Consider the following 27,195-nt stretch of genomic DNA (forward strand, 5'->3'; position numbering starts at 1 on the left):
CTTTAAAAACCTTCATGGCTGGTTTGAGGGAGACAAGAGAGAGGAGGGTGATTGTGTAGGACGACTTTCAATATCACTAACGGAATCACTGTTATCTATTGGTTCAATGGAATCTTTTTCTGCATGGGGGCCATTATATATGCTCACAGGGATGTTGACTACAGTGCATATTAATAAACTCTTGTCATATACTGTACTTAATGTAACTGACAATAAGACAGCGGAGGGGAGGATCTGTATCTGCAGGCAGCCTAATCTAGAGTGAAGCAAAGCATCCCTAAGCTTACTCTTGTATGGAAAAGCAAAGGACCGTCCGTTGGTGCCTTGAAGTGACAAAAAATACACTAGGGCCAGTTGTGAGCACCTTCCAATGTTCTGAAAAATCACTGATTTGTGCCAAACACCACAGCCTGAGACCAAGCATCTGAGAATGGGAGATGATCACCCACAATCCCGTAGTGAGAGAGACAGAGACAGAGACAGAGAGAGAGAGAAAAAGAGAAAAACGATTGGCTCAGTTGTGATCATGTGACATTCAGCATCATGTACTACTCCTATTACAAGACATTGCTTGTTTATCAAGTTAAAATTTATTAGAAATCTTTGCTTGTCTTGCAGAACACTTGCAGAACAAGTTACTCACAGTCCAAGGCTTTACTGTAATTTGGATATATATTTTTGGTACTAAATCACAGCATAAGAAGTGACGGTTTATTGAAATTCATTGCAGTGTGGAATCTGAAATAAAATCCGTTAACATTAAAAAAAAATGATCTGTATAGAAATTTTACAAAGGAAATTAATTAGCCCCTTGTTATATGTCTTACAAACATACTCTGCCAATTTATCTTTACTGGTTCATATTCTTCTAAAATTTTTTTGGTAATTAAAATTACAAAACATACTGTTTTGTTTTCTTTCAACACAAATTTATGAATCATTTCTTATATGACATTAGACTTATGCATCCTTTTTATAAGTGCTTTTCTAATTCCAGACAAGTACTGACAACAGTTCAAAATTGGTTAACACTGATCATTACAGAACAGTATCAATTAGCTGAGATTTTAACCCTGGATGACACTAGAAATCTATTTCTTTCTTTTCACTCTACATTTATCAACAAATCATAATCTTCTTATTTTAAAGTTGAAATAGACAGCAAAAATACTAATTTTATTTAAGTTACATAAAACACGTTTCACAAAATATCTTTATCTTGGTATATACACCATTATGCTGTAAAAGATCAAAAGGTTTTTGGGCCAAAAAAAAGAGTAATTATGCAAGCAAAAACAATAAGCAAAGGAGACAGGAAGCTTGATCCTACTGCACTTAGTAACGTGACCACTGTCTAATGAACAACCTGAAAAGTGTGTCTGTCTATACAATACTTATACCATTTGGTAAATCTACTCTCCTACTGTAAACACAAGGAGCTCCATTTAATGTCTTCTTTAATTACATATAAAGAAATATATTTAAATACGAAATATAAACAAACTTTCTTCAGAACAAAAAGCACAGAGAAGTACTAACCATGATTATTACTGCTATGTTTTCTAAAATGATAACCTCTAAACAAAACTCTAATACTTGAATAAAATTTTAATAATCAGGAACACACTTCTATTTTTAATGCTTATTTATTTTTGAGAGAGCATAAGCAAGAGAAGAATGGACAGAGAGAGGGTGAGGGAGAGAGAGCAACTAAAGCAGGCTCTGCACTGACAGCAGAGAGCCCCATGTGGGGCTCGAACTCAAGAACCATGAGATCATGACCTGAGCCAAAGTCAGACACTTAACCAACTGAGCTAGCCAGGTGCCCCAGGAATACACAATTAAGAGCATCATGTTTTAAAGTATGCAGATTTGAGATCTGGCATATTTCTCAAGAAAAAGCAATATGGTATGGTACCATTCAAATTTTTAAACTAAAATGTCCACTTTTCAAAGGTAGGTAGAACTACCTTTTATTTAATATAAAAGCATCTAGTAATGTAAGGCCAAAATTTTATCTGTAATTTTAATAGTGAATTTACAATAAACTGGTTAGTATTTTTCTTAGAAAAATTTGTGAACAACTCAACCCAAATATGCTGGGTATTTCCTAATCAAAATAGCTAATTTACATGGTTTATATCAAAGTAAAATCTACTTACAAGTGAATCTGCATCAGGGCATTCCCTATTAAAATAAACAAAATATTATAAATAATTATTACAACTATCCAATAATAACTGTATACTGAAAGTGATCATCTTGGTATTTAAATGTAACTTTTATTTAAACTTAACAAAAATATTTAGAAAAAATCAAATCATGAAGATTAAAATATACTAAATGATTTTAAAATTCAAAAGAAAGCATTCCTATATCCATAATACATGACAAAATGAAACTCACACAGCTTACAATTATTTTAAAAACTTGTACTTCACAAGTATTTCTTTTCCATTAACACACACACAAATCTTATAAAGGAAGCTATCAGTCCTACAAGGATTTCTTAGTGGCTTTTAATTCTTTAGGCAGAGAAAGCTAAAAAAATTTCTAAGAGGAAAGCTCGACTTTTTTTTTTTTTAAGTCTGTACTTGTATTAATTGGTAAATACTAGTAAATAACATTTTACAATATACTTTTGATAAAACTTCAGTTTCATTTGAAGTACCTTCCATAGCTAGCATATAAACAAAAGCCAAAAAAGCTATTTTTCTCCATATATGTTAAATGAGTAGCCAGACTTCCACTTGAAAAAGCTTTCTAGTCTACTAAGTTGTTGAAAATTGTTAATTTTATCATTTATTTAACTGATAAATATTAATTTGGACGTAAACTAGCAAAAATATATTTTATTTATTTTTTTAAGTGAGCAGGAAGCAAGAACTTTATCAGAGTATAAAATTAGAAAGTAAGAATAGTAAGAAAGCTCTCTTTACAGAGAGGGGCATTCGAAAGTGAATGCCCCCCACCAAAAAAGTATTTTATATGCAAAACCAAAACATAAAGAAGATCAACCTTCTCAAATAATCAAATAAAGACTTAAACATATAAAATTAAAGACATTGAGGCCATGAAGAATATGGTTAGAAGAATTTCTGTGTACATATTCTAGATCAAATTCACAAAAATCAGAGTGCATACTGAAAACATATCTAGATTAGTTGCATAATTTTTTGACTTTAGACAGTTAATGCACGCAGTATCAGAATCTGCCACTTTAATAACAGACTAAAAACATAAACATTAGGTATACCTTGAGAGCCCAATGGACAATAAAAAGTACTAAATTAATATACAGGATAAGCAGGTCATCTCTATCTACCCAAAGACTAAGCACAAATCGGAAAAATCTACAGAGTGAAGAATTCTGTTAGGGGAAGACAAAATGGAACAGACTGAAATAACGGAAAAAGAGGGAGATGACTACACTGCTCTTAATCCAAACTCCAGCACCAAAGCAGGTAAATGCAAACCTCTTGTGTCTTTATAGCCATTTAAATGTCACTTAAGATTGCCAATTTTGAAAAAAGAGCTCCCTTATTACTGATATATGAGGGGTATTTATCAAAAATCCTACTGCATACTCTGAGGAAATGTTCCAGAAAAGACAATATAATAATAAATTCAATTCCTCTACAGAATCATTTAAAATGTTAGAGCACTTCTACTTTCTTCTTTTTTAAAAGATAAAGTTTAAATATCAAAGTGTCAAAGTTCCAAACAGTTTATTCTCTGGCTTTAAGCCAGAACTGTTCAGTCTTTGTGGGAAAGCACTCATCTGTTTGCTTTCACAGTGGGCTGTAATGAGACCTGCAGATGAAGCCCCAGGAAGAGCAAGCTCTGAGCAGGACCCCTCTTCCACAATCACTGGCATTTCAAAAGCCTTCGGGCTGTTTAAGAAGCAGCATGCCAAGAGCCTTGGGCATTTCAAACAAAGAGGTTTCTAATATTTTTCCTGCCTGGAAGTGTTGAAAGAAGACAATCATGATGCAGTTCTTTAAAGCACTGATTTTCTGCCCTAGTATTCTCAGTGGTGAAAAATATTCCAATATCCAAGTAGCCTAACGATGGTACTGGGAAATTACTGATCATGCAAAACAATTCTAAAAACACAGAATACACAAAAATATTATAAGCTCCCTGAATTAACAGCTGTGAAAACCACATATTATAAAAATAATTGAATTTAAGGCTTTTACTGTCTATAATATACTAACAAAGTGGCTACATTTCTAATTTCATGTACGAATCAACTGTTTAGACTCCCTTAAGTATTTCCAATGTTACAAAAATAGTTTTGATTCCATCTCCTTAGCAATATACTCCCTTCATAAAGCTGAAAAGACATCTGCAGATGAGATGGTAATCACAGATATAAATCACTTCCCAATCAGTCTTAATTTGTTAACCAAGTGAAACTAAACTTGGGAGGGGGTAAGAAACAGACATTTAGAATGGTAGAAACTCAGATAAAATGAATTTAACTAGATAGGCGGTAAGAACACCCAAAGCACAAATTGTTCTCTTACATTGAAAACATGAGTGGCCATGAAAACTCTGCTAATTACGCTGGAGAAGCAGGGATTTTAAACAAATTTCAAGCCAGTGTTACTGGCTTCACAAATCATTTAAGACTTGATTAGCGTCTTGTCAATCTATATAGGTTGAATAATTACAGAAACAAAGATTCCTTTAATTCCAGTTTGTGTCTGGTAAATCATAGCTCTTAAGAGCTTCTCAACCCCAGGTGTATATTAGGAATGACAGAGGCTGCTTAAAAGCAAACCAAACTAAACAAAACAAAAATTATGCTGTGTCTCACACCCTGCAAATCTGTAATAATTGGTCTGAGGTGGGGCCTGGCATAGATATATTTATGTTAATTTTCCACGTAGTTCTAATGTGTATAGCCAAGACAGAAAATTTCACTTACCCAATATCTGTTGAATTTACTATATGCTAATTATATATTCTTTGTATCCTAACTTAATTTTTTTTAAAGGTAAATCAGATTTATATTCCATCCTCTATATCAAAAGCTGATGACCTAGCATAAATGTTTAAAACATGTTAGGGCTTTTGTTCTTCCCCATTTTCTGTTTACGTGTGCATATATCGCTATGAGCCTATATGTTTAGAGCTGTCTAGAAAGATTTTCATCACATTGTTGACCATGGGTTTTTTCTTAGGCATTAAGATTTAGAAGAATTTTTAGTTTCCTTTGCACTTTTTTTTTTAAATATGCATGTATCATTTTGTAAAAAGAATGTCTTTAAAGTTTAAATTTCAAAACATAGAAGCCTTTATCTTAATATTTTAAAATAGTAGGAAATCTAATACTTTTAACTTAACCCAGAGGAGCTGGCAAATGTATTCAGAAAAGTGTATTTTTTACACCTCAGACATACATACATTGAGTTATTTCTGAAGAAATTTTTCTTCTCACATTCAAAACAACAGTCTTATTCTTAGTTACTTAATAACAAAGAATTGTGACAATATTTAATATACTTACACAGACTCTGCATCCTTTTCCTTTTTAATTATTCCTGGCAAACCAAAAGTCTTTCTTTTCCGTGGTTTTATACCTTAAAATAAATGTATATTGTCACAGAAACATAACTGCTGCTGATAAATATATTACACTTGTATCCTGATACATAATTTGCTTATGTCAATACTAAATCTGGATGAAAGAAATAAAAGTATCAATTGGTAAACTCTAATGTTTAAATCATAGTCATAGTCTGTTTAGATTTTTCTTATGTTAATTTAATAAAGATTTATCACTTGATTAACAAAATTCTCTTTTCCTCTAAGTCTCCCCTAAATTACCTCAGACAACATAAACATTTGGAGAATCTTAAAACTTCAAAGAAGGGACATTATTCACTATATTAGATTTTGTTATAAATCCAAGTCAAATCATGTTTCCTGTCTGGAAGATCAAAAAATACGAATGTGGTGTTTTAAATAAAAAGATGACACAAAAGATCCATTAACAGTAAACACAGAAAACTTATGGCATTCTTTTGCACACATATTATCTTTAATATAATGAATGTTGTAAGTTGATTCTACCATAAATGAGTATCATCTATATTCTGCCTAATATGGCAGTTCTTCCTCCTCTTCCTTCATGACAAATTATTTCTTAGAAATCAGCCATACTATTAACTGTTGCTGGAATTCAGCACAAAGCTTAGCTGCTTACTCGGACAACTACAGAGCATACCTAAGATAACCTTTCACCATATAGATGAGGAAACTCAAGGGTATTTTTTGTTTTTTTTTTTTTTATCTCAGTATTATCCAGCTACTAAATACTATAGCCAGGATTAGAAACCAGCTGTTTTAAAACAAGGTACTTGCTTCCATGCAAAACTAAACCATACATTTGTACAGCATGTTATATCAAATACATTTTTTTCTCACAGAGTATTATTACTTACTATCCACATTTTACAATAAAGAAAGCTAAAGAACAGAGAACTTGCATAGTTACTGCTCTCAAACAGCTAGTAACTGTAAGAAATCTAGGCACGAGAACCTGACTCCTCCAATGATAGCTTTACATACAACAGTAAACCTTTTCTCTGAATTCTCACATAAATGTTGAGAGAAAAATAAATAGAAAAGATTGCTTCCCAAATTATTTCTAGTAGCTCACAAAGTACTTAAACAGGAAGGTAGGTGCCTGGCTGGTTCAGTCTGTGGAACATGTGACTCTAATCTTGGGGTTGTGAATTTGAGTCCCACATTGGGTGCAGAGATTACTTAAAAATAGAATATTTAAATAAACAAACACGAAGGGTTGTAGACCTTTTCTCCAAGTCACATCATCACTCCTCCTGAATAAGGGGAATATTAACATCAATATATAACCTTCATTAATTACTGAAATGTTTCTCACTTTAAAATAAATCTTATACATTAATGTGTAGCAATGATTTTCATATTTATGAGAATGTTTAAAGATGGATGTCAATAAAGAAAACAATCTCGATGTGTATTTGAAAATAAATACATGTTATATTTAATCTTTTAAGATATATATTCTAACACACTAATATTCCTTTGGGCAAACCTACTGTTTACTTATTAAGTGAAGATTAAAAATCTATAGGCCTTCAAACTACATTCAGATTTTTTATATCACTCCACAAACATGCTGACATCAATGGATAATAGCCACTCTTTATTTGTTCAATAAACAGAAGATATTAGCTAGTTACCACACATTACAACTAGTCAACTTACCTTCAACTGCACTAGCAGGGTCACATTCTTCAAATTCAATAAGGCCTAAAACAAAACAAAACAGATGAACAGCTCTTAGTAAAAAAAAAAAAAAAGAAAAAAATTTAAAGCTGATGGAAAACAATCAGATCAAATCACATTACATCTTTTTAATCGACCTGACATGTGTTCTAGTGTTATCTGATAGTGTTATTTAAAATATCAATAATTTTAAAAACCAAATAACCCTAACACTGACAAAAACTGACACTAGTCTATTATTATGATCATAGTTAACTGAAAACCCTTTATATATGATACTGTAGAACTGGAGACACCTACTGTGTACTTTCTGTTTTCAAGGAGCTTGCAGGATACTAAAGAAAAAAGTAAGCACAATAAAAGGCAGGTGCTGAATCCCTGGTTGTGTTCATGGGGAGGATGGGGGACCAACATAGTAAATACTAATAGAATATCAGCTTGGGAACTTGTCCCTCTCGTAGACCACTGTGAACTGGCAAATAATAGGTCTTTAACAAATATTTGCTGAACAAATAAATGCATTAATTACATCATAGCTAAGTGGTGATCCTCTAACTATAAAGCAGGTCAAGGAATCTGAACTTTTAGTTTGCAGGTAATGGGAAGAGTTTTCATGAGAGGTAATACATACATGCCCCTATAAAGTGGTCTTAAAAGAAAACTAGCACTGGTATGAGGGATAGACTACAGAAAGAGAAGAAGAAGATAAAATAGAAATCAGTTGAAAAACATTTTAAGTAGCTCTAAAATGACAGATCTGCTAAGACTAGCCTTAAATGTCATATAATAGATTTCATGTACATGGGATACTAAACTATTTAGGTAGTAAAGAAAGTAACAAAAGCATGAATCACTGTTCTGCTAAAATGTCCCCAAAAGTAAATATCAGACTAAAAAATATCTTCTATTTAAACAGTCATTTTACCCCTGTTTTATAATACTTAAATTTATGCAAGTTCAGCATTTTTGTGAAATAAATTTTTATTAATAGTAAGAGTTTCAACATGCTATTTCAAAAAATTTAAAAATCAGCCTTGGGGGCACCTGGGTGACTCAGCTAAGTGTCCAACTCTTGATTTCAGCTCAGGTCATGATCTCACGGTTTGTGAGATGGACCCCCACGTCGGGCTCTGTGCTGACAGCTTGGGGCCTGCTTGGGGTTCTCTCTCCTTCTCTCTCTGCCTCTCCCCTACTTGTTCTCACTCTCTCTCTTTTAAAACAAATAAACATAAAAAAATAAAAAAAAATAAAAACAAAGCTTGAAGAGTGGAAAACAGAAGATTTCATTACTGGTTCTTCTGAGACATTAAGCTAAACTAAAACTATGAATAAGTTCATCATCAGAGTTCTCACTGATCATCTAATTATAAAAGAAAGCCACTAATTAGTAAGAAATATTTCTCTACAAGAAAGAACATCTAAAAATATTGGTGGATCAGTCAGTTGAACGTCTGACCCTTAATTTCAGTTCAGGTCATGATTCTAGGGTTGTGGGATCAAGCCCCACGTCAGGCTCCATGCTGAGCAGAGAGCCTACTTAGGGCTTGCTTGCTCTCTCTCTCTCTCTCTCTCTCTCTGCCCCTCTCCAACACTCATGTGCTCTCTCTCTAAAAAAAAAAAAAACAAAAACAAAAAAAACAAACAATTGGCTAAAATGTCCTTCTTAACCCCAAATCTAAGATCTACTTCTTCAGTTCTGGTTTCTATTCATTAGAGTACATTAACATTTAGTGATAAGCAAAATAACAACAACTAAAAAAAAAAACTCATAAAAGTGAGTTGATAAACAAGGTCCTAATTAATTACTGATACCTTTCTAAGTATTCTTATAATACACATGTGACTAAAAAAAATAAAATACATTTACTACTTCCACCCCAAAAAGCCTTGAAATCAGAAAATGACCCAATTAAAAATTTAAAAGACTTCAAGTTCAGTTTGCAAATCTGGAAGCTAAAAATTCATTAAATGAAAGGGTAATGAACTCATTGTTAGAATTCTTTAGAGGCATGCATTAACAGTTTACAAAGAGATTAGAAATGAAAGATCAAGAAAGGTAAAGAATTTTAGTATGTGCATCTAATAATTAACAACTACTTGGTGTAAAAGAATGAAAAATTTCCACGGAAATTACCAATAGTTTATTATGTATCATTAGCTTTATAACTTACTAATAAACCTTAGACTATGACCACCTGTCAAATAAATCTGAGAGTTCCTACAGCTATACATCGCATAATCTGTGCTCAGTAACTTTTCACATAATCTCAAATAATCAAGCTACGGGCTTAGAGAGGAAAAACAAAACATCAATGCCAAACAAACTGAAAGATTTTAAAATACATAAAAATAGAGTACCTAAGAAGACTTCTGTAACATCACCTTAGCAAATATATTATTCTTTTAAGATCTTTGGATGCCTTCATATATGTGAAAATACCAAAGGCATCCCTTAACTCTACAAAAATTCCCTCAAAGTTCTACATTTTTTTCTCTCAAAATCTTTTTCCTATACCAGACATACCTCGATTGCTTTTCCCTTTCCCTTTTCTAAACATCCTCTTACAATCTATTTAAAACAGGAAAATGTCCAATAAAAACAAACTATTCAAAATCATACTTTTGAAACCGAAGATGCCAGATCCTTTCAAACTGTAAAATATATATAAAAATTTTAAACTGAATACCTTCAGCACATAAGCTTTTCTATTAAAGACAGAAATATTAACAGTTTCTGGTATAATAAAACTAAATATGCCCTTTAAAAAGAAACATTAACTCATGCATGAAAAAGATTTCCAAATGGCATATGCTCCACACGCCACTTCCCATGGCAAAGCTTTGCGTGCCTGGCTCTGTGCCAGTTGACAGCTCAGCTGGATATCAGTGCACACTGTGACCCCCTTGCATCACGTCACTTCTGAAATGTTTCACAAGTAGAAAGTTTATTCAGCATCTTCCTCAAATGCAGTCCACTGCCCATCATTCTGCTATTTAATCCTAAGACAAGTTACTTTTTTTGACAGACCCAAAGCCAGGGTAAGAGTCAGAAAGAATAGTTTGCTACAACTGGAATTTCAACTGTTTTAGGCTCAATTAATTCTGTTGTCAAAATAAATAACTGCTCTTAGCGCTTAGATTTTATACTGGGCCACAAGGGCAATTTAATTTGTATAAAAGCAAGAAAGACCATTTTGGCTCTGTCTCCTGATGCTCTTTTACACATTATATAAAAATGCCATCATGAGTTCAAAAAGCAGAAGAAATTAAAGGCAGACCTCCAAGAGGTCAACAATAAAGTAAAACAATTCTTACAGAGGATGCTTTCTTTAATCATCAGGTAGGAATAAATTATTGCTGAAAGAAAAGAAAAGAAAGAGAAAGAAAAAGAAAGAAAAAGAGAAAGAGAAAGAGTCAACAACGTAAAGAATTCTAATTTGAATCAAAACTTTTAGGAAATGCTACAGGAAGAAAGACAATTTAATAGCAATATTTAATCAACACATTCTGTGGTTGAAGTACAGTATTAAAAAATATAAAACATTTAATAGTTGCCATCATTGTGAATCAATTCTAAATCTCAGGCCACCAACAGGGCAAATCTGCAACTTAGTCTAGTTAAGAAGTGGCCTCAAAACTGATATAGTAAGTCTGGGCCACGCAAATCAAGCCTATCTCTGTATTTACCCAACTCAAAGAACAGAACACTTGGTTCTAATTAAAAGCCAAAATAAAACATATGAACATGCCCAGATCCCAAAGTCTAACAAAAAGAATGGTGATAACTGGGGAGAGTGGAGGGGTGGGGGTAATGACACAGGAAAGAGGGAGGGAAGGAGCGGAGGAGAAGGGGGTAATGACTCATAACAATGGAAGTCAATGACTACATTTTCAAGCTTGCTCCTGGGCAACACAGCCACATTCCTGGGTGTCTGGGATGGTGAACCAGGCAAGCTAACATGAAAAAGAACATCAACCTCCAGCCTGTAGTAATGAGCAAAGGGCATGCAGGCTCAAGTTCTGGTTTTGCCACTTGCTTCCTGGCTAATTACTTTAATCTAGTTACCTTCTCTACTTGAACCTAAGTCATACCATTTTTATAAATATGCTATGGCAGAAGAAAACCTTTTGCCATACCTGCTTTCTCTTTCTCTACAAATACCCCATACACACATACAATTCTTTCTTTTTTAGTTTACTAAGTCATTTGAAAGTAAGTTGCAACGTCAATGCTACTTCACTTCAGGGGTACTTATTTTAATAAAGGGCTTTAAGATAGAATTCTCTCAATCCAATGGTTCCAAATCCCAGTGCCTAGCTGAATCTCCTAGTGCAATGCTTCCTGCTTAAGAATCATCTGGAGAGGGGCACCTGTGTGGCTCAGTGCGTTAAGCATCAGACTTGAGCTCAGGTCATGATCTCACAGTTCATGAGTTCAAGCCCTGCATTGGGCTCTGTGCTGACAGCTCAGAGCCTAGAGCCTGTTTTGGATTCTGTCTCTCTCTCTCTCTCTCTCTCTCTCTCTCTCTCTCTGCCCTCCCCCACTCATACTCTGTCTGTCTCTCAAGAATGAATAAATGTTAAAAAAAATTTTTTTTGAAGAATCATCTGGAGAGCTCATTAAACCACAAATCACTGGGCCCCAGCCCCAGAGTGTCCTATACAGAAGGTCTAGGTTGGTGCTCAGGAATGTGCATTTTTCACAAACTCTCAGGTGACTGCAGATGGTCCTGGGATCACACTTGGAGAACTACACTCAGGGAACTCCTGGGTCCACTGCCAGATACTCACTAATTCTAGATGGTACTTCTCCAATTTTACTCTACATACAAACTGCCTAGGTGTGAGAAGTGAGATGATTCATTTTCAGGAGAACCAAACAAAAGCTGTGCTAATTAACAATGGGTTTACAACCTATTGGAAATATGTACGAAGCCCCCTTACCATGATGGAATACCAAACCCTAAGACACATCACTTCCTGGTTCTTCCTCCCCTCTCCATTTCGCAGGCTTATTTTTTGCAGGCTTTGCAATAAGCATGCGCCAAAGAACTGAAGTCTCTGTGTCACCTCAAAGAATGTACATTTGTTCCAGTCAGACTACTTTTTCCCTTACATGAGCAAAGGCAACCTCCTGGTAAGGCTGTAACCTCTTAGTACTCAGTCAATGAGCAATCAGGGGAAGGACTTGCATACTATGAGATAAACTGCCTGCTGTAACTGCCCATCAGACACCCGCTCTTGCAAGAACGTTGAGTAAAGCCTAGTTTCACTGTGCTCCAAGTCTCCATCACTCCTTTGACCCGGTCAGTGGGTTTATTTCTCACACTAGAATCTTATTAAAATGCAGATTCTTAAAGGGGTGCCTGGCTGGCTCTGTAAGAAGAGCATGCTACTCTTGATCTCAGTTCAAGCCTCACATTGGGTGGTAGAGATTACTTAAATAATTTTTTAAATACAGATTCTTAAAGCTAAATAAATACAAAAAATGCAGATTCTATTTCGGTAGCCCTAGGGTAGAGTTTGAGATCCTGCATTTATAACAAGCATCCAGTGATAAAATGCTCTAGTTACTGAACAATGGCTGTACCTAAGACTCAGATGAGGAGTTTTAAAATATAGTGGTACTGAGGAACCACCCTAGACCACTGCAGTGAGAATTTCTGGGACAGGGAACTGTCTGTACATTTTTAAAAAAAGAGATAGAGAGGCAGGGAGGGGGAAGAAGGGAAGAGAGAGTAAAAGAGAGGGAGAAAGAAAGAGAAAGGGAGGGAGAGAGAGAGGAAGGAAGGAATGGAGGAAGAAGAGAAGGGAAGAGAAATGAAGAGAAATGAAAGGGAAAGAGAATAAAATTGCTACTGCTGATTCTTATATATATCCAAGGCTTGAGAATTAGTGATGAGGCAAACTTAGGAACGATGCTCTTAAATGAAAAAAGCAGGTTTTTCACTATGAAATTTCAGTCACTGTAAAACTTCAAAGTCCAAAATTTCATCTAGTTCTCCAAACAAAGAATCTTAAACATTGAAGTATAATCACCTACATCCAAAATCTGACACTACCTCTATACTTCCAGATTGAGTCATTTTTTCACCCTCTGTGATACTGATAAAACCTTACGTGATTATACCCAATTCACTAAATCTCTTTTCCCTGGGAACTTCCCTCTTCACCACCAGTGGTGAAGAAGCCTGTTTATACTACGTGATCTAGTCAGAAATGACTAGATTAGAAAGATTACCTGGACCAGATTCTTTCTCTGAGGAATTTGTAAAGAGAACAAAACCTGGGTTAATTCTGAGCTGTGGCTTCAATTAAAGAACCAGTAAAAATACCTAGAAATTGCAGAGATGTCACCTTATGTCCTATGCCTGGAAAAGCAAAGAAACCATTGTGCAATAATAATAATAATAATAATAATAATAAAGCAGTAAAAATAGATCAAATGAAGGAAAAATTATTCCTAGTATTACTACAGGTTTGAGTTTCCTTCTGCAGCCTGGCTACACTCCTGATTTTGGATCCTTGGGATATCTGTTTCTTTCTAATAAATCTCCTTTTAGTTCAAACCGGTTTAAGTTAGCTTCTTTAACATACTGCAGAAAAAGCTAAAACTCTGTTCTTGTTATTATGCACATGTAAAAATTATAATCAGCTTACTTTACTTTTTTACCTCTATTTTGTTGCCTGTGTTATTATACACTAAACATTTTTAACGGCTACTTCAAATTAATGAAATAAGTTGTCCTTAGACAAAGCCTGCTCAAAACAGCTTAATTTTTACTTTGTAATTTAGGATTATTATTATGAGAATCGGTTACTATGCTGTGATATGACTGCAGATGTAGTTAGGGCAGGGTGTCAGAATAAATTTTTTCTGAACCGAAGAAGAGCAGAATCAGCTTTTGAAGAAAGATTATATACTATCGTGGGACACACAATTCTCATGAACTATATGACATACCCGCTACTATACTACACAGGAAGTATATTTTCTAACAATTCTGTAAAGAGTAAAACAGTAAATATATTAGATTTTGTGGGCCCTAAGTCCTGTCACAACTACTGACCTCTGCTCCTGTGGTACAAAAAGTACTATACACAATACTTAAGTAAACATGACTGTTCAAAACAACTTGCATCAACAATGACATCTGAATTTTCTAATTTTTGTGTATCATAAAATACTACTTTTCTTTTGATTTTTTTTCCCCAATAGTTAAAAAATGTAAACCCAGGGGCGCCTGGGTGGCTTAGTCAGTTAAGCATCAACTTCAGTTCAGGTCATAATTTCACAGTTCATGGATTCGAGCCCACGTCGGGTTCTGCGGTGACAGTTCAGCCTGCTTCAGATTCTCCCCTCTCTCTGCCCCTCCCCCACTCATGCTCTGTCTCTCTCTCAAAAATAAATAAACATTAATTAATTAAAATTGTAAACCCAGTCTTTGCTTGTAGGCCTCTACAAGCTGCTATAACCCAACTTAAAAATAAGCAGAGCTAAACTTGACTCAATAGCCATAGTTTGCTGATTCTTGCTCTAAAAAATATAGAAGAGGATCAGTATCAGGTTCCATGTACATCCCATAGGGCTGAGTTTTATGTCACTGCACTGAGTGACTAGGATACAACAGGTAAAGCTGTACTTCTTCACATATAACCTTTTCTATGTTACTTTTTTGGAGAGCTCTCCTCTTTTACTTTCTATTTGTGCTAATCTACATTATCCTCTTCCCTAATCATCATCCTGAAAGGTCAGCTGCTTTTGCTATCAAATAGAAAAACCAAGAAATCACAGCTGGTGCAGTTTATGAGTCTATGTCTCTTCTCGGCTTTTTAAATTTTGCTTTTGACACTAGGGTTTCTTCTCTGATTCAAAAAAAAAAAAAAAAGCAAACTTTGGTAGGGAGGAGTGGTAGGAAGCTCTATTTGTGCATTTGACATTATTCCAAATCCTTGAAAGCTCTAGAAACATGATTTTAGATTTTTTAAAAATTATTTGTTTTACCCTACACTTCAAAATAATACACATAGGGGCGCCTGGGTGGCTCAGTCAGTTAAGCGTCTGACTTCAGCTCAGGTCATGATCTCACAGCTCGTGAGTTTGAGCCCCGCATCGGGGTCTGTGCTGACAGCTTAGAGCCTGGAGCCTGCTTCAAATTCTATGTCTCCCTCTCTCTCTCTGCTCCTCCCCTGCTCATGCTCTGTCTCTCCTTCAAAAATAAATAAAAACATTAAAAAATTTAAAAAATAAAAATAAAAATAAAAATAAAATAATACACATAATGTAGAAGCTAAAAATTTCCAAATATCCAATCAATTTCATTTAGGCAGTATGACCATAGGAATCTTAGTTTTCCTTTTTCCTTTGTGGCTGATTGTTTTTCATGTGTACCTTTCTCAAGATTTTCATATTTTTATCTTTAAACACAGTATAATCCCTGGAAGTCCTCAAATGAAAGCTATAAACCTATCTTATCATATAATGAAAATACAGATAAGTTTTATTTAAACATATACTGGTCTATCAACTTTTTAGGTTATTTATCCTTTTGTTTCTTATAAAAAGAAACTTGTTTAACTTTTATGAATTATAAAAAGTATATAGCAAAATCAGCAGAATGACTGTAAAACAGGGAACTCCAAATATGGTTATAATCTCCTTTGGCAATTAAAATACATGAGAATTGACAGGAATACTAGGATGTTATTTGAACACAGAAAGATATTCACAATTAGAAAACACCTGTTTATTCATAACCCTTTCAGATCATAGGTGCTTTGATATTCAAAGCATCTGCTTACAGTGGTGACTCCAATTCCAGAAAAGTCAAGCAGTATTACACTCAAAAAGTAATGATAGTAAGAGTATAGAGGTTCCTCAAAAATTTTAAAATACAACTACCATATGACCCAGCAATTCCACTTCTGGATATTTATCTGAAGAAAACAAAATTACTATCTCAAAAAGATATCTACATGCCCAAGTTCACTGCAGCCTTATTTACAATAACCAAGATGGGGTAACAACCTAAGTGTCCAGTGATGAATGAATGGATAAAGAAAATGTGTTGTATATATACAATGGAATATTATTCAGCCATTAAAAGAAAGAAAGAAACCCTGCCATCTGCAACAACATGAATGGACCTTGAGGATATTATGCTGAATGAAATAAGTCAGAAAAAGACAAATACTACATGACCTCACTTATATGTGGAATCTAAAGAAAACCAAACTCATAAATACAAATAAAAGATTGGTGGTTGCCAAAGGCAGGGGTTGGGAGTGAAGGGTAGGTAAAATGGTTAAAGATGGCAAAAGGTACAAACTTCTACTTATAAGATAAGTAAGTCCTGGAGATGTAATACACAGCATGATGACTATAGTTAACAACACTATACCGTATATTTGAAAGCCGCTAAGAAAGAGTTCTTAAAAGTTCTCATCGCAAGGGGTGGATGCTAACTAAACTTATTTGGTAATCGTTTCTTATATACATATATCAAATCATTATGTTGCACATCTAAAATTAATACTATATGTCGATCATATCTTAATTTTTAAAAAGGTAATGACAAAAAAAGCCACTTCATATAATAAGTAGTATAAAATAGTCTCAATGAATAGTGAAAAAGTTGTAATGCTCTCAGTGCTGATTTACACAGGATAACTGGACACAAAGTTAGAGGTTGTATCTTTGAACAGGTAACTGCTAAAGGAAAAAAAGGTCATTTTTCAGCACAAGAATAACAAGTTAATTTTTAGATATACAAAATTTTTACAAAACTGGGCCTCTTGTTTTCTTTTTAAAATAATATATCCCATAGGACAAAAACTAGTTTAAGAAGGAATTCATCCACCAGAGGGGGCCCTTACAAAACAGGAAAAATAAAATGTTAACAACAATCAGCAGTATATACAATTCAAGGTTAGAATACATCTCACAGAAGTCTATGAATTCCATACAATCACATGCAAATTTTTTGAGTACACTATTTTTCTGAGAAACAAAATTTTTATCACTGCAATGGGCCCCCAGGCTCATTTGTTCAGGTGCCCGTAAGCTGAACAAATACACAGAAAGAGCTGTGACCAGTCACCCATAGCAAGCCAACTAGAGAAGTAATATTTATCTCGTCCACTCCACTCCGACACCATTCTTTTTTTTTTTTTTTTTTTATAGTTAGCTCTAGGACCACTTTTTTGAAAGTTAGTCATTTATAGTCACTGTCAACCCTAGAACTGTCACCTAACTCTGGACTTAGTGATTATTCTTAGGAAAGCCCATGTCATCACCATGATGTGGCTGCTGTTTTACCTCCTACACTTTAACTACATAGGAATTTTCTACATGTCATAGTCTATCTTAAGACCAGAAAATTTAAATTTAAAAGGAAACAATATCCATTAGTAGCCACACAGTAATCAGAAATGTATTAATTTTTTAACGGTAACATTTATTAAGTACTCAACAAATGTTACATTATCTTATGTAACCCTCACTCACAACAACCTCATGAACCAAATACTATTATAATCCCTGCTTTACAGATGACGGCAATAAGGCTTAAAAATCTCGCTGCTAGTAAAAGAACCAACACAAACTACAGGGCTAAGTACTGTGCTATATCACAGATAAGAAAATAACTGAAATTTTTACTGAGATAATTGCAGATTCACATACAGTTGTTAAAAAACAAAACAAAACAAAACAAAAACAGTTAAAGGGAGACTCCTGGTATACTTTGCCCAATTTCCTGCCATGATAACATTTTGCAAAACTACAATGTAACATCACAAACAGGATACTGATAATAGTACAATTTACCAATCTTGTTTAGTGTTCTAAGGCACTTTTAACCAGCCAATACATCTTTGCTTTTATCTATCAATACTTCTAAATGCTCTATATAAAAACTGTATTTGTTCTCCAATTGTTTTTAACCTCTCTTAACTGATCTTCCCTCTAATTTAATCTCTTTATAAAGAATTTTATAGTTTCATACTTTTCTGTAGTTATATGTCTCAACATCCTCATTCTCTTTATATTTGTAAACCTGCTCAGTTCTAGTCTAATTTCTCCAAAGCATGGGCCCTGGGGTCAAGAATCCTGGTATTTTAGTATCAGCTCTACCATGTACTAGCTTAGACAAATCATTTAACCTCTCAACATTTCCCTCATCTTTAAAATGAGAATAATAGTACCCACTTTAACAGTTGCTAAAGATCAAAGTTTTCCTGCAAAGTGTTTGGCTCGGTACATGGCAGAGAGTAAGGCACTACATTTTAACCATAATTATTTACTATTCCTCACCAAGACTTTTCTAACAGCAAATTCATCCACTGCAACCTCCTTAACATCCTTTAGTAGTATATGTCCATTTGTTCATTCACTCAACAAAAATGTACTATTACACATAAACAAGATAAACAGATGAATCAAATATAGAGCTTTTCTTCACATTTGCACAATTACTAAAATTTAAGGTAGACGGCAACAATGCCAAAAAAAGGAGGAAAAAAGTACAGTTAAAGTTCTATGGCACTTTCGATGGAGGAAGTAGCAAATATCCTGGGTCTTTAAGAGTTCATTCACTCGACAAATAAATGGAAAGATATGGGGAAAGATAGGAAAGAAGCAGGATATAGCATTTCCTAGAATAAGAACATAAGGACAACTAAAGCACCAAGGGGAAAAGGGACATGTATAGGAAACAGAAAGCAGTTCCAGCTGACAGCAGTGGAGGGTAATAAAGGTAAAAAAGACTAAAGACTAGTCAGGGCCAGATCCTGAAAAGCTCTGAATCTAAATCCGGAGTCTAAATTTCATTCTGTCTATAATGAAAAGTCAAAGATTTATGAGTAATGCATGTAAAAAGGATTTGAGCAGAAATGTCTACTGTGCCAGTATTTAGAAATCTGCTGCAATTGATCAGGTAGGTAGAGAAGCATGAAAAGGTATGAAGGGAAAAATACTAACATATGTGGACCAATGATTTCAAAGTTAGTAAAATGTAAAAGAAAAAGTGAAGAAGATTTAGGTTACAAGCCTTAGTTCTGGTAAATGCACTAAAGAATACCAGCTCCCAGACTTCCCTACAAATCACTTATCCATTCTCCTGAATTCCAAGCCACATTTTCTTTAGTAGATTGAATTATTTTTACCTATAGAGTAAAACAAATATCTTACAAGAACATGGTATAGTAACTAATAAACAAAATCAAGAAATCTGGAAGACTCTATGCTGAGCAGGGCAAGAGAATGGGCTACTGACTACATTTGACATATCATAACATGCTTATTAAAAGTAAGATTCAGGATACTATAATTATTCATTCATAAGACAGAAACCAGAATTCCTGTATTCATTTGTTCAGGGATATAACCTCAATGTCTAAAACACTGTCTGAAATACTTTTAGCAGCAACAAATATATTTGTTGAACATGTATGTCAGTAAGAAAATTTTTAAAGCTATTACATTTTACAAAAGGTTTTCTGTTGGTCTCAAAGCTCTAAGGGCTCAATATTCTCTCCTATTCGTCCTCTTACTAAGATGGCCTTCTGTTCATAGAGAAAATAGACAATGATATTGTAATAGCATTGTATGGCAATAGATGGTAGTTATGCTTGTGGTGAGCACAGCAAAAACCATAAAGAAGGTGAATCACCATGCTGCATGCCTGAAACTAACATTATGTGTCAATGACCATGATACTCAAAAGACTTTTTTAATTAAAAATAAAAAATAAAAATAAGCTGTTACTCTTTGAAAAATGTAAATAAACTGCAGCATATTAATTTACTAAAGGTTATAATAACCATTTTAACATTAAATTATTAACCACTAAAGGCCAGAATAAAAATATTAACTTAATATATTATCAGACACAAAATAAATGATATCTAATATTCTACACATATTTTTAGATACCTTGCAAGCTACATTTTGCAGGCTGGGAATTCAAAAGCAAATATATTTGTTCCTAGATGGGAAATTTGAATACATTTCCTTACAGAGTTTTATCATCTTACCAGGTCTTTCCTTCCCAGTGCCTTTTGACTCAGCAAATTTTTGTATCAAGCTTTCAACTGTAGTGTTAGCCATGTTATTTATAAATTCTTCATGGACCTATTAAAATGAAATAAAGAAATTTTTTTTCCACTAAAAATTCTTACTATACTTCAGACAAAACTTCCACAAAGAAATTAATATTCATTACACCAAAATACGTGGTTTTTTCGATCCAAAGCCATTGAGAACTTTCATTTACCTAGCATGCTCTTTTACCTCACAGTGTTAGTAAACCCGTGGGTACCAACCACTGTTTACATGAATCCCTCAAGATATAGCCTCCCAACCTTAGAAGTCCAGGGAGTTTCCTGTTCTCATCTTTGAATGTTTTAGACACATAATTCCTAAGACTAAAACTTATACAGATCTCTAATAATTTTCAGATCTTTAATAAAAAATAACAGACTTAATCCTTCTCTATTTCAATGCACTCCAAACTGTCATCATTAAACTGCTTTCATATTTTTGGAAAAAAAAAATTTTTCTTAAAGATTTTAAGTAATCTCTACACCCAATTTGGGCCTTAAAATCACAACTCTGAGATTAAGAACCGAATGCTCCCCCAACTGAGCCAGACAGGCATCCCTATTTTTAGAAAATTTCTAAGCACAAGTTCTATAATTTATTGCTGCTCTAAATTATAAAACAGCAAAACTTAAAAAAAAATTTTTTTAAACTGGTAACTTCAGAGTTTTAATGTAAAAGACTGAGCCACAGTTAATCTTTTTTAATGTTTATATATTTTTGAAAGAGAGAGCGCGAGCAGGGAAGGGGCAAACAGAGAGGGACAGGATCTTAAGCAGGCTTTATGAGAGCCCGATGCAGGGCTCAAATTCATGAATCATGAGATCATGACCTAAGCCAAAGTAGGACACTCAACCAACTGAGCTGCCCAGGTGCCCCAGAGCTATAATTAATTTTAACAATTAATTTGAATTATCATCCTTGATAGCCAATCAAAAATCCATTTTATTTTATATTTAACACATGTAAGTACATATTCTTCATATGCAATAAGTCAGTATCATATTGAGTTTTGCATTTTTTAAAGAGTCATATATGAACATAAAATTTTCATGAATCTGTTCAACAAAAGGAAAAACTTACCTGGCCTATTTGCAAATGAATTTCCTTTATAGCATTTGACAAGGATTCTATAATTTCCTTTATGTGAATGACATGAGCTTCTTCAATATCTTGAAATTTCTGGGTAACAAATATGAAAAGTTATATACACACACACACACACACACACACACACACACACACACATATATACACACACATAAAAGAAATATACACTCTCTCTCTCTGAAATCAAAGAACTTTTTTTATATAATTTATTTTTTTAAGTACTCTCTATACCCAATGTGGGGCTTGATTGAACTCATGACCCCACAACCCCAAGATCAAGAGTCACATGCTCTACCAACTGACCCTGAAATCAAAACACCTTTTAAGTCATCTTAATAGAGCTAACCAAATTTAGTGAGTTACCATTATTACGTAATGTTTAACAATACTTCTAGACAAATGGGTCTAGTAAACACAATGAAATGTTTAACTTTTTATTTTGTTAATTTTTTGTTATGCCATTTCTGAGGCACATATGAACTTGATTTTGAAGATACCACAAATTAAAATCTAAAATCATGGTCAGAAAATTAGAAGGAGACCTAAATGAGAAGTGTCACAACAGCCAAGCCAAGGTAGAAGTGTTTCAAACCAAAGAGCAATTAGGTGACAGAGCAAAAACTACCGTTTACTTCTGAAGACTTTACAATCTAACCCAAAGACTCTAACAGTATGTTTTTAATCCTTGAAATGTTAACACATAGCCTTCAAAAGAAGTAATTTATGGTCAAAGAAATGTGGAAAAGCCTGTATACTCGATCTCAGCAGTTCTAAACTGAAGGTGGGGATATATCCAATCACCTGGAAAATGTTTTTAAACTACAGAACACATAGATTTTCTACAACTACCCAGAGAATGGAAGTGGAAAAAGATGAAAATGTTGTTTGGAAAAATTCCCCGGGTCATTCTGATTATTTATTCCCCAGGAAGAAAACTTGGCTAGACTTGGCTTCCAACACATAGATTAAAAACCCCGAGAAATACTGAAATAAAACATGTTTTCATTTTGCTTAACCCAGTGTTTTCTAAATTTCTTTGACCACACAACCCTTTTTGTTTTTCTTCTTCTCTTAATATCTATTAATATCTCAAAGAACAATAATAATCCTCAAAACAGGATTTGGGAAATGCTGAACTAGCTTTCTTCAAACAAAATATATTTGTCATTTCTACTGCACAAACCTGATTACCCTTGTTTTTTTGTGGGTTTGTGTGTGTGTGTGTGTGTGTGTGTGTGTGTGTGTGTGTGTGTTGTTTTTTTGTTGTTTTTTTTGCCAAATGAAATCAGTTCTAAGAAATAGGCCTAAATGCCATGTCACTTTTCTCTGGTTAGTTTAGCAAATTAAATTCCCTTACCCTATATATAATATAAAATTTTCTTCAGCAGTGAGTCATAGGACCAGAAAATCACTAAGCCAAATGATCATACATATAAAGGGTCTGAACTTCTCTAAAAAGAATCAATAATGGCGAAATTACAGTTTTGGCAATAAGGCAACCCAAATTCACATACTTAAATCAAGTTTATTCATAAAAATGGCAGAGTTAAAATGTCTTATCTTGACTAATTCTGACCAAATCAATGAGAATATATTTCAAAACTGTGAATTACTCTCTTAGGAAGTAAGGAATATTCAGCAGAAGCATGATTCTTGTTTATGTTCATATTCTAAGAATTTGTCCTCAGCTTAATATTCTGCAATTAATCAGAAATTTTCTCCTTAAGACAGACCCAAATCCAGAAAACCTACGTCAAACATCCACAAGTTTCATATGGATAATCTCTAATTGCAAGAAAAGTATGCCACCTTCTCATTCTCTTTTAAAACAGCTACGCTGAATAAGACATATCCTTAATGACTTAAAAATATCTTGAAGTCACACAAAACTCAAAAGTATGATTCACATTTAGATATTGTGCTGGGTTGTTTTTTTTTTTTTTTTTTTTAGGGGGTGGGGAATGTGCTAAATATCGCAACTGCTCAGAATTAGTGACTACTTAACTCAGAGTAATGCAGCAATGGGACTCCTTTTTAGAAGGAAACGTAAACCCTACTAGAGCCTGCTCCTTGCCTATCTCTTTAACCTCACTTCTTACCACTATCTCTCTTCACTTAGTTTTATTAAGCCCTACAATGTGACAGCTCTTTCATACTTCTGGGTCTTATACCCATGGGTCCCCAATGCCTGGAACACTCATGCCCTGGAATGCATCCCTTTACTCATTCAAGTCTCAGTTTTAAATCCCACTTCTCCAAAAAGGCCTTTCCTAACTCCCAAATCCAAATTAGGTTGCTCCTATTATTCTATCTCATAGAATCCTTCTTTTCCTTGTAATAGGTATAATAGCTCGTAACTTTATATTTAACCATGTATTTAATGTTTGCCTCCCTCCTCTATATTGTACACTCCACCTAGAGCAGGGAGTTACTCGTTTCGTTTATATATATACCGTATACACCAGCAATTAGCACAGTGCCTACAATATCGCAAGACAGATGCACATATGCCTGCACACAAGCATGAAAGTCTTTTGATTTCTGAGATGTCTATCAATCATCTCTCCAAGCAGGAAGACTCCCTAGAATCCAAAAAGGCAAATTAATATAAAGTCCTTCTTCACACTTACTGAAGGCCTACCAAGCGCTGGGAAGTATTCTAAATGCTAAGGAAATAATAAATCAATCCCTTTTACCATAGAACTTATCCTTTAGTGGAGGAAGATGAACAATAAAAAAAAAATATAGGTAGAAGAACTAGTGTGCTTCACTACATTCAAATATGATGACTAAGAATAATGTTCTAAGAAGAGGTTCCTTGGGGCGCCCGGGTGGTTCAGTCAATTAAGCATCTGACTTTGGATTTCGGCTCAGGTCATGATTTCATGGTTCATGGGTTCAAGCCCCACATCTGGCTCTATGCTGACAGCATGAAGTCTGCTTCAGATTCCATCTCCCTCTCTCTCTGCCCCTCCCCCACTTGTTTGCTCACTCTCAAAATAATAAACAAAAATAAAAAATAAAAACTACATTTAAAAAAAAAAGCTCACCAGCTTCAATACCAGAGTGAAGAAGACACAGAATAGCTACCACCAGCCCATGATGAGTAAGAACATAACAAATAAACCCTTGCCACTGTAAGCACTGAGATGTGGGTTTTTGTCATCTCAGCATACCCAGCCTATCCTGACAAAGTGCTTAGGAGCAAAACAAAACAAGAAAAGAGTACGAGAGAGTGGGAATAGAAGTTTTAGGTATGATTCATAAAAGGCGCCCATCTTAAACCTAGGCTTTTAATTAAGGTTCTAAGAACATCGAATAGGGTATAAATTATCACAAGTTTATGGGAGACTTTTTTTTAATGGTCTGTTTTCCTCAACTAAAATGGAAGTTCTTTGAGAGCAGGGATTCTTGATTCTTTTGTTAACGGCTATATTCTCAGCGGTGAATCATTTCCAGTTCTCTTAAGCAGAAGTCAACTTTAAAATTCATACATGAGGCTAACAATCAGCACTGTCTTCATCATCTACCAATTTCCTCACTTTCCCCAGTTCTCTGTAAACAGCCTTTTCTGCTGTATCTGAATAACCCCTTATCATGTCATAATTATTGCATAATTGCCATAATCATTGGTCCTCGATCTCCAAAATAAGATGTGTATCTTTAAAACAGCATTAAAAAACATACAGATTGTGTATTTTAACATTTCTAATACTAAAAAATTATATGGCACAAAAATCATTTATTTATATCAGTAAATGAAATATCCTGTTTTAGATTTAAAGCTTAAAAATACCAACCTGAGCTGTTTCTGTCATTTTCTGTTCAAAATCAGCTTTTGCTAATGCATATTTTTCCACATAAAGTTTATAGGTATCTGTAGCTTTCTTAGATTTAACAGCTGCCTGTAATAAAACAAAAACATTTTTAACTATACAACGACCTGTTTTCTTTCCTGATGTAAGTTCATATGAAATAACTATTTAAATGCATTTTAAGGGGTGAGGCCTATGGTGAGTTCAATAGGACATAAACTAACTTTAATACCTTTTTTCAAGTCCTCATTGGCAATATTTTTTGTTTAGTCACAGAATAACACAGAAATTAAACACTGATTCTCCTTTCTGTCTGACAGAATGGGCTTTGAAAAGTTAAAATACTCTTATTACATAACTTAGGGTAAGATCATATAACCACATTCTAATGTGTTAATAAGAATTCAATGAACAAAATGTGACAATACCATCAGAATATGCTTGACTCTTCCACACCTGTGAGTCTTCCTTCCTCCCACAATACACACATATCCCATTTAATGTCTAATTAACAACTAAAAACATAGCTCAAAAGTTGAGAAAATCAATTTTGTTTCTCAGTTTCCATTATGCTCTAACAAATCTACAAATTTGTTTTTAATCATTGCCCATTTTTTCAAGATTTCTATTTTTTTGAGGGGGGGTGGGGGGGCAGAGGGAGAGAGAGAATCTTAAGCAGGCTCCAGGCCCAGCATGGAGCCTGACGTGAGGCTCAATGTCACAAACTGTGAGATCATGACCTGAGCCAAAATCAAGAGATGGATGCTTAACGGACTGAGCCACCCAGACACCCCTTAAGATTTCTATTTCTAAAAAGTTGTTATTACATTATTATAGCTCTAGTTTTATCAAAGTTACTTACTCAATAAAAACTTGATATATTAAATATTAGGCAGTAAAGAATACGAAAATAAATTACACAGGGATCTTTTCCTCAAGGACTTCATAAAAGTAGTAGAACCTATTTTTACCTAGAAATCAGTAGAAAGCAACAAAGCCACAGAAGTAAAGATAAATGCTATAGAAGACAGACATTCAGGAAAAAGAAAGATTATGTATAACTTGTAGGGTGGAGAAGACATATGGCTATCAAGAAACAACCATTCTCAAAGGACTGATCAATTTGGACATGGGAAGTTTGGGAGAAGATCAAAAAAGGAGAAGATAAGGATTTCAAGATACAAATATCTTGATGAATTTTCTTGATGAATTAAGAGATTGTCTGCTAAGAGGAGGAACCGAAGCACCTGGTTGGCTCATTCTGTTGAGCGTCTGACTCTTGATTTCAGCTCAGGTCATGATCCCAGGGTTATGGGATCAAGCCCTGCATTGGGCTCTGCACTGAGTATGGAGCCTGCTTAAGACTCTCTCTCTCCCACTGTTCCTCTCCCCCATTGGCACGCTCTCTCTAAATAAAATTTTTAAAAATTTTTTCAAAAAAAAAAAAAAAGAGTGGGGAAAAGTAGAGTAGGATACGGCTGAGAGCTTCAAGAAAACAAACAAACAAAAAAATTCAAACCAGGGTTGTGGAAGATACAATAGGTAATAACTAGATGAGTACAAGTATTACTAAGAGCCACTGAGGGCTAAGCAAAGCTGGAAAACATGGAATTTGTGTGAAGCTAATCTAAATCAACATGAAATTATCTCCTACTATGTTCAAGAATAAGGATTAGAAACAGAAAGGTGGGTTTACTTGGAGGTATGGGACTGCCAAGAGATGTAGACAGTCCTACTCTCTAAAAAGGGCCCAATGTATGCTCCTTAAATTATGACATCATACATTATATTAAAGACAGATGCTCCATGCTTTCCTGCATTCTTAAATAAATAATATAGGATGCCACTTTATCTTGTAGCATACAGAAAACTGGTTTTGGAGCCAGA

The 27,195-nt window shown here is 34.2% G+C and overlaps 1 protein-coding gene across 1 annotated transcript in view; it reads right to left on the bottom strand.

Moving 5' to 3' along the window:
* The window catches only part of FCHO2 (FCH and mu domain containing endocytic adaptor 2), a 124,286-nt gene that overhangs the window by 49,381 nt on the left and 47,710 nt on the right, over window positions 1–27,195 (bottom strand). The window contains 6 exon segments of the mRNA XM_060635563.3: window positions 2,163–2,187; window positions 5,519–5,591; window positions 7,264–7,308; window positions 20,320–20,416; window positions 21,467–21,565; window positions 25,294–25,398. Of these exon segments, the coding sequence (XP_060491546.2) occupies window positions 2,163–2,187; window positions 5,519–5,591; window positions 7,264–7,308; window positions 20,320–20,416; window positions 21,467–21,565; window positions 25,294–25,398 (444 nt within the window).

The sequence above is a fragment of the Panthera onca genome, chromosome A1 (assembly GCF_046562875.1).
Source record: "Panthera onca isolate mPanOnc1 chromosome A1, mPanOnc1 haplotype 2, whole genome shotgun sequence".
In the NCBI taxonomy this organism is placed as follows: Eukaryota; Metazoa; Chordata; class Mammalia; order Carnivora; family Felidae; genus Panthera; species Panthera onca.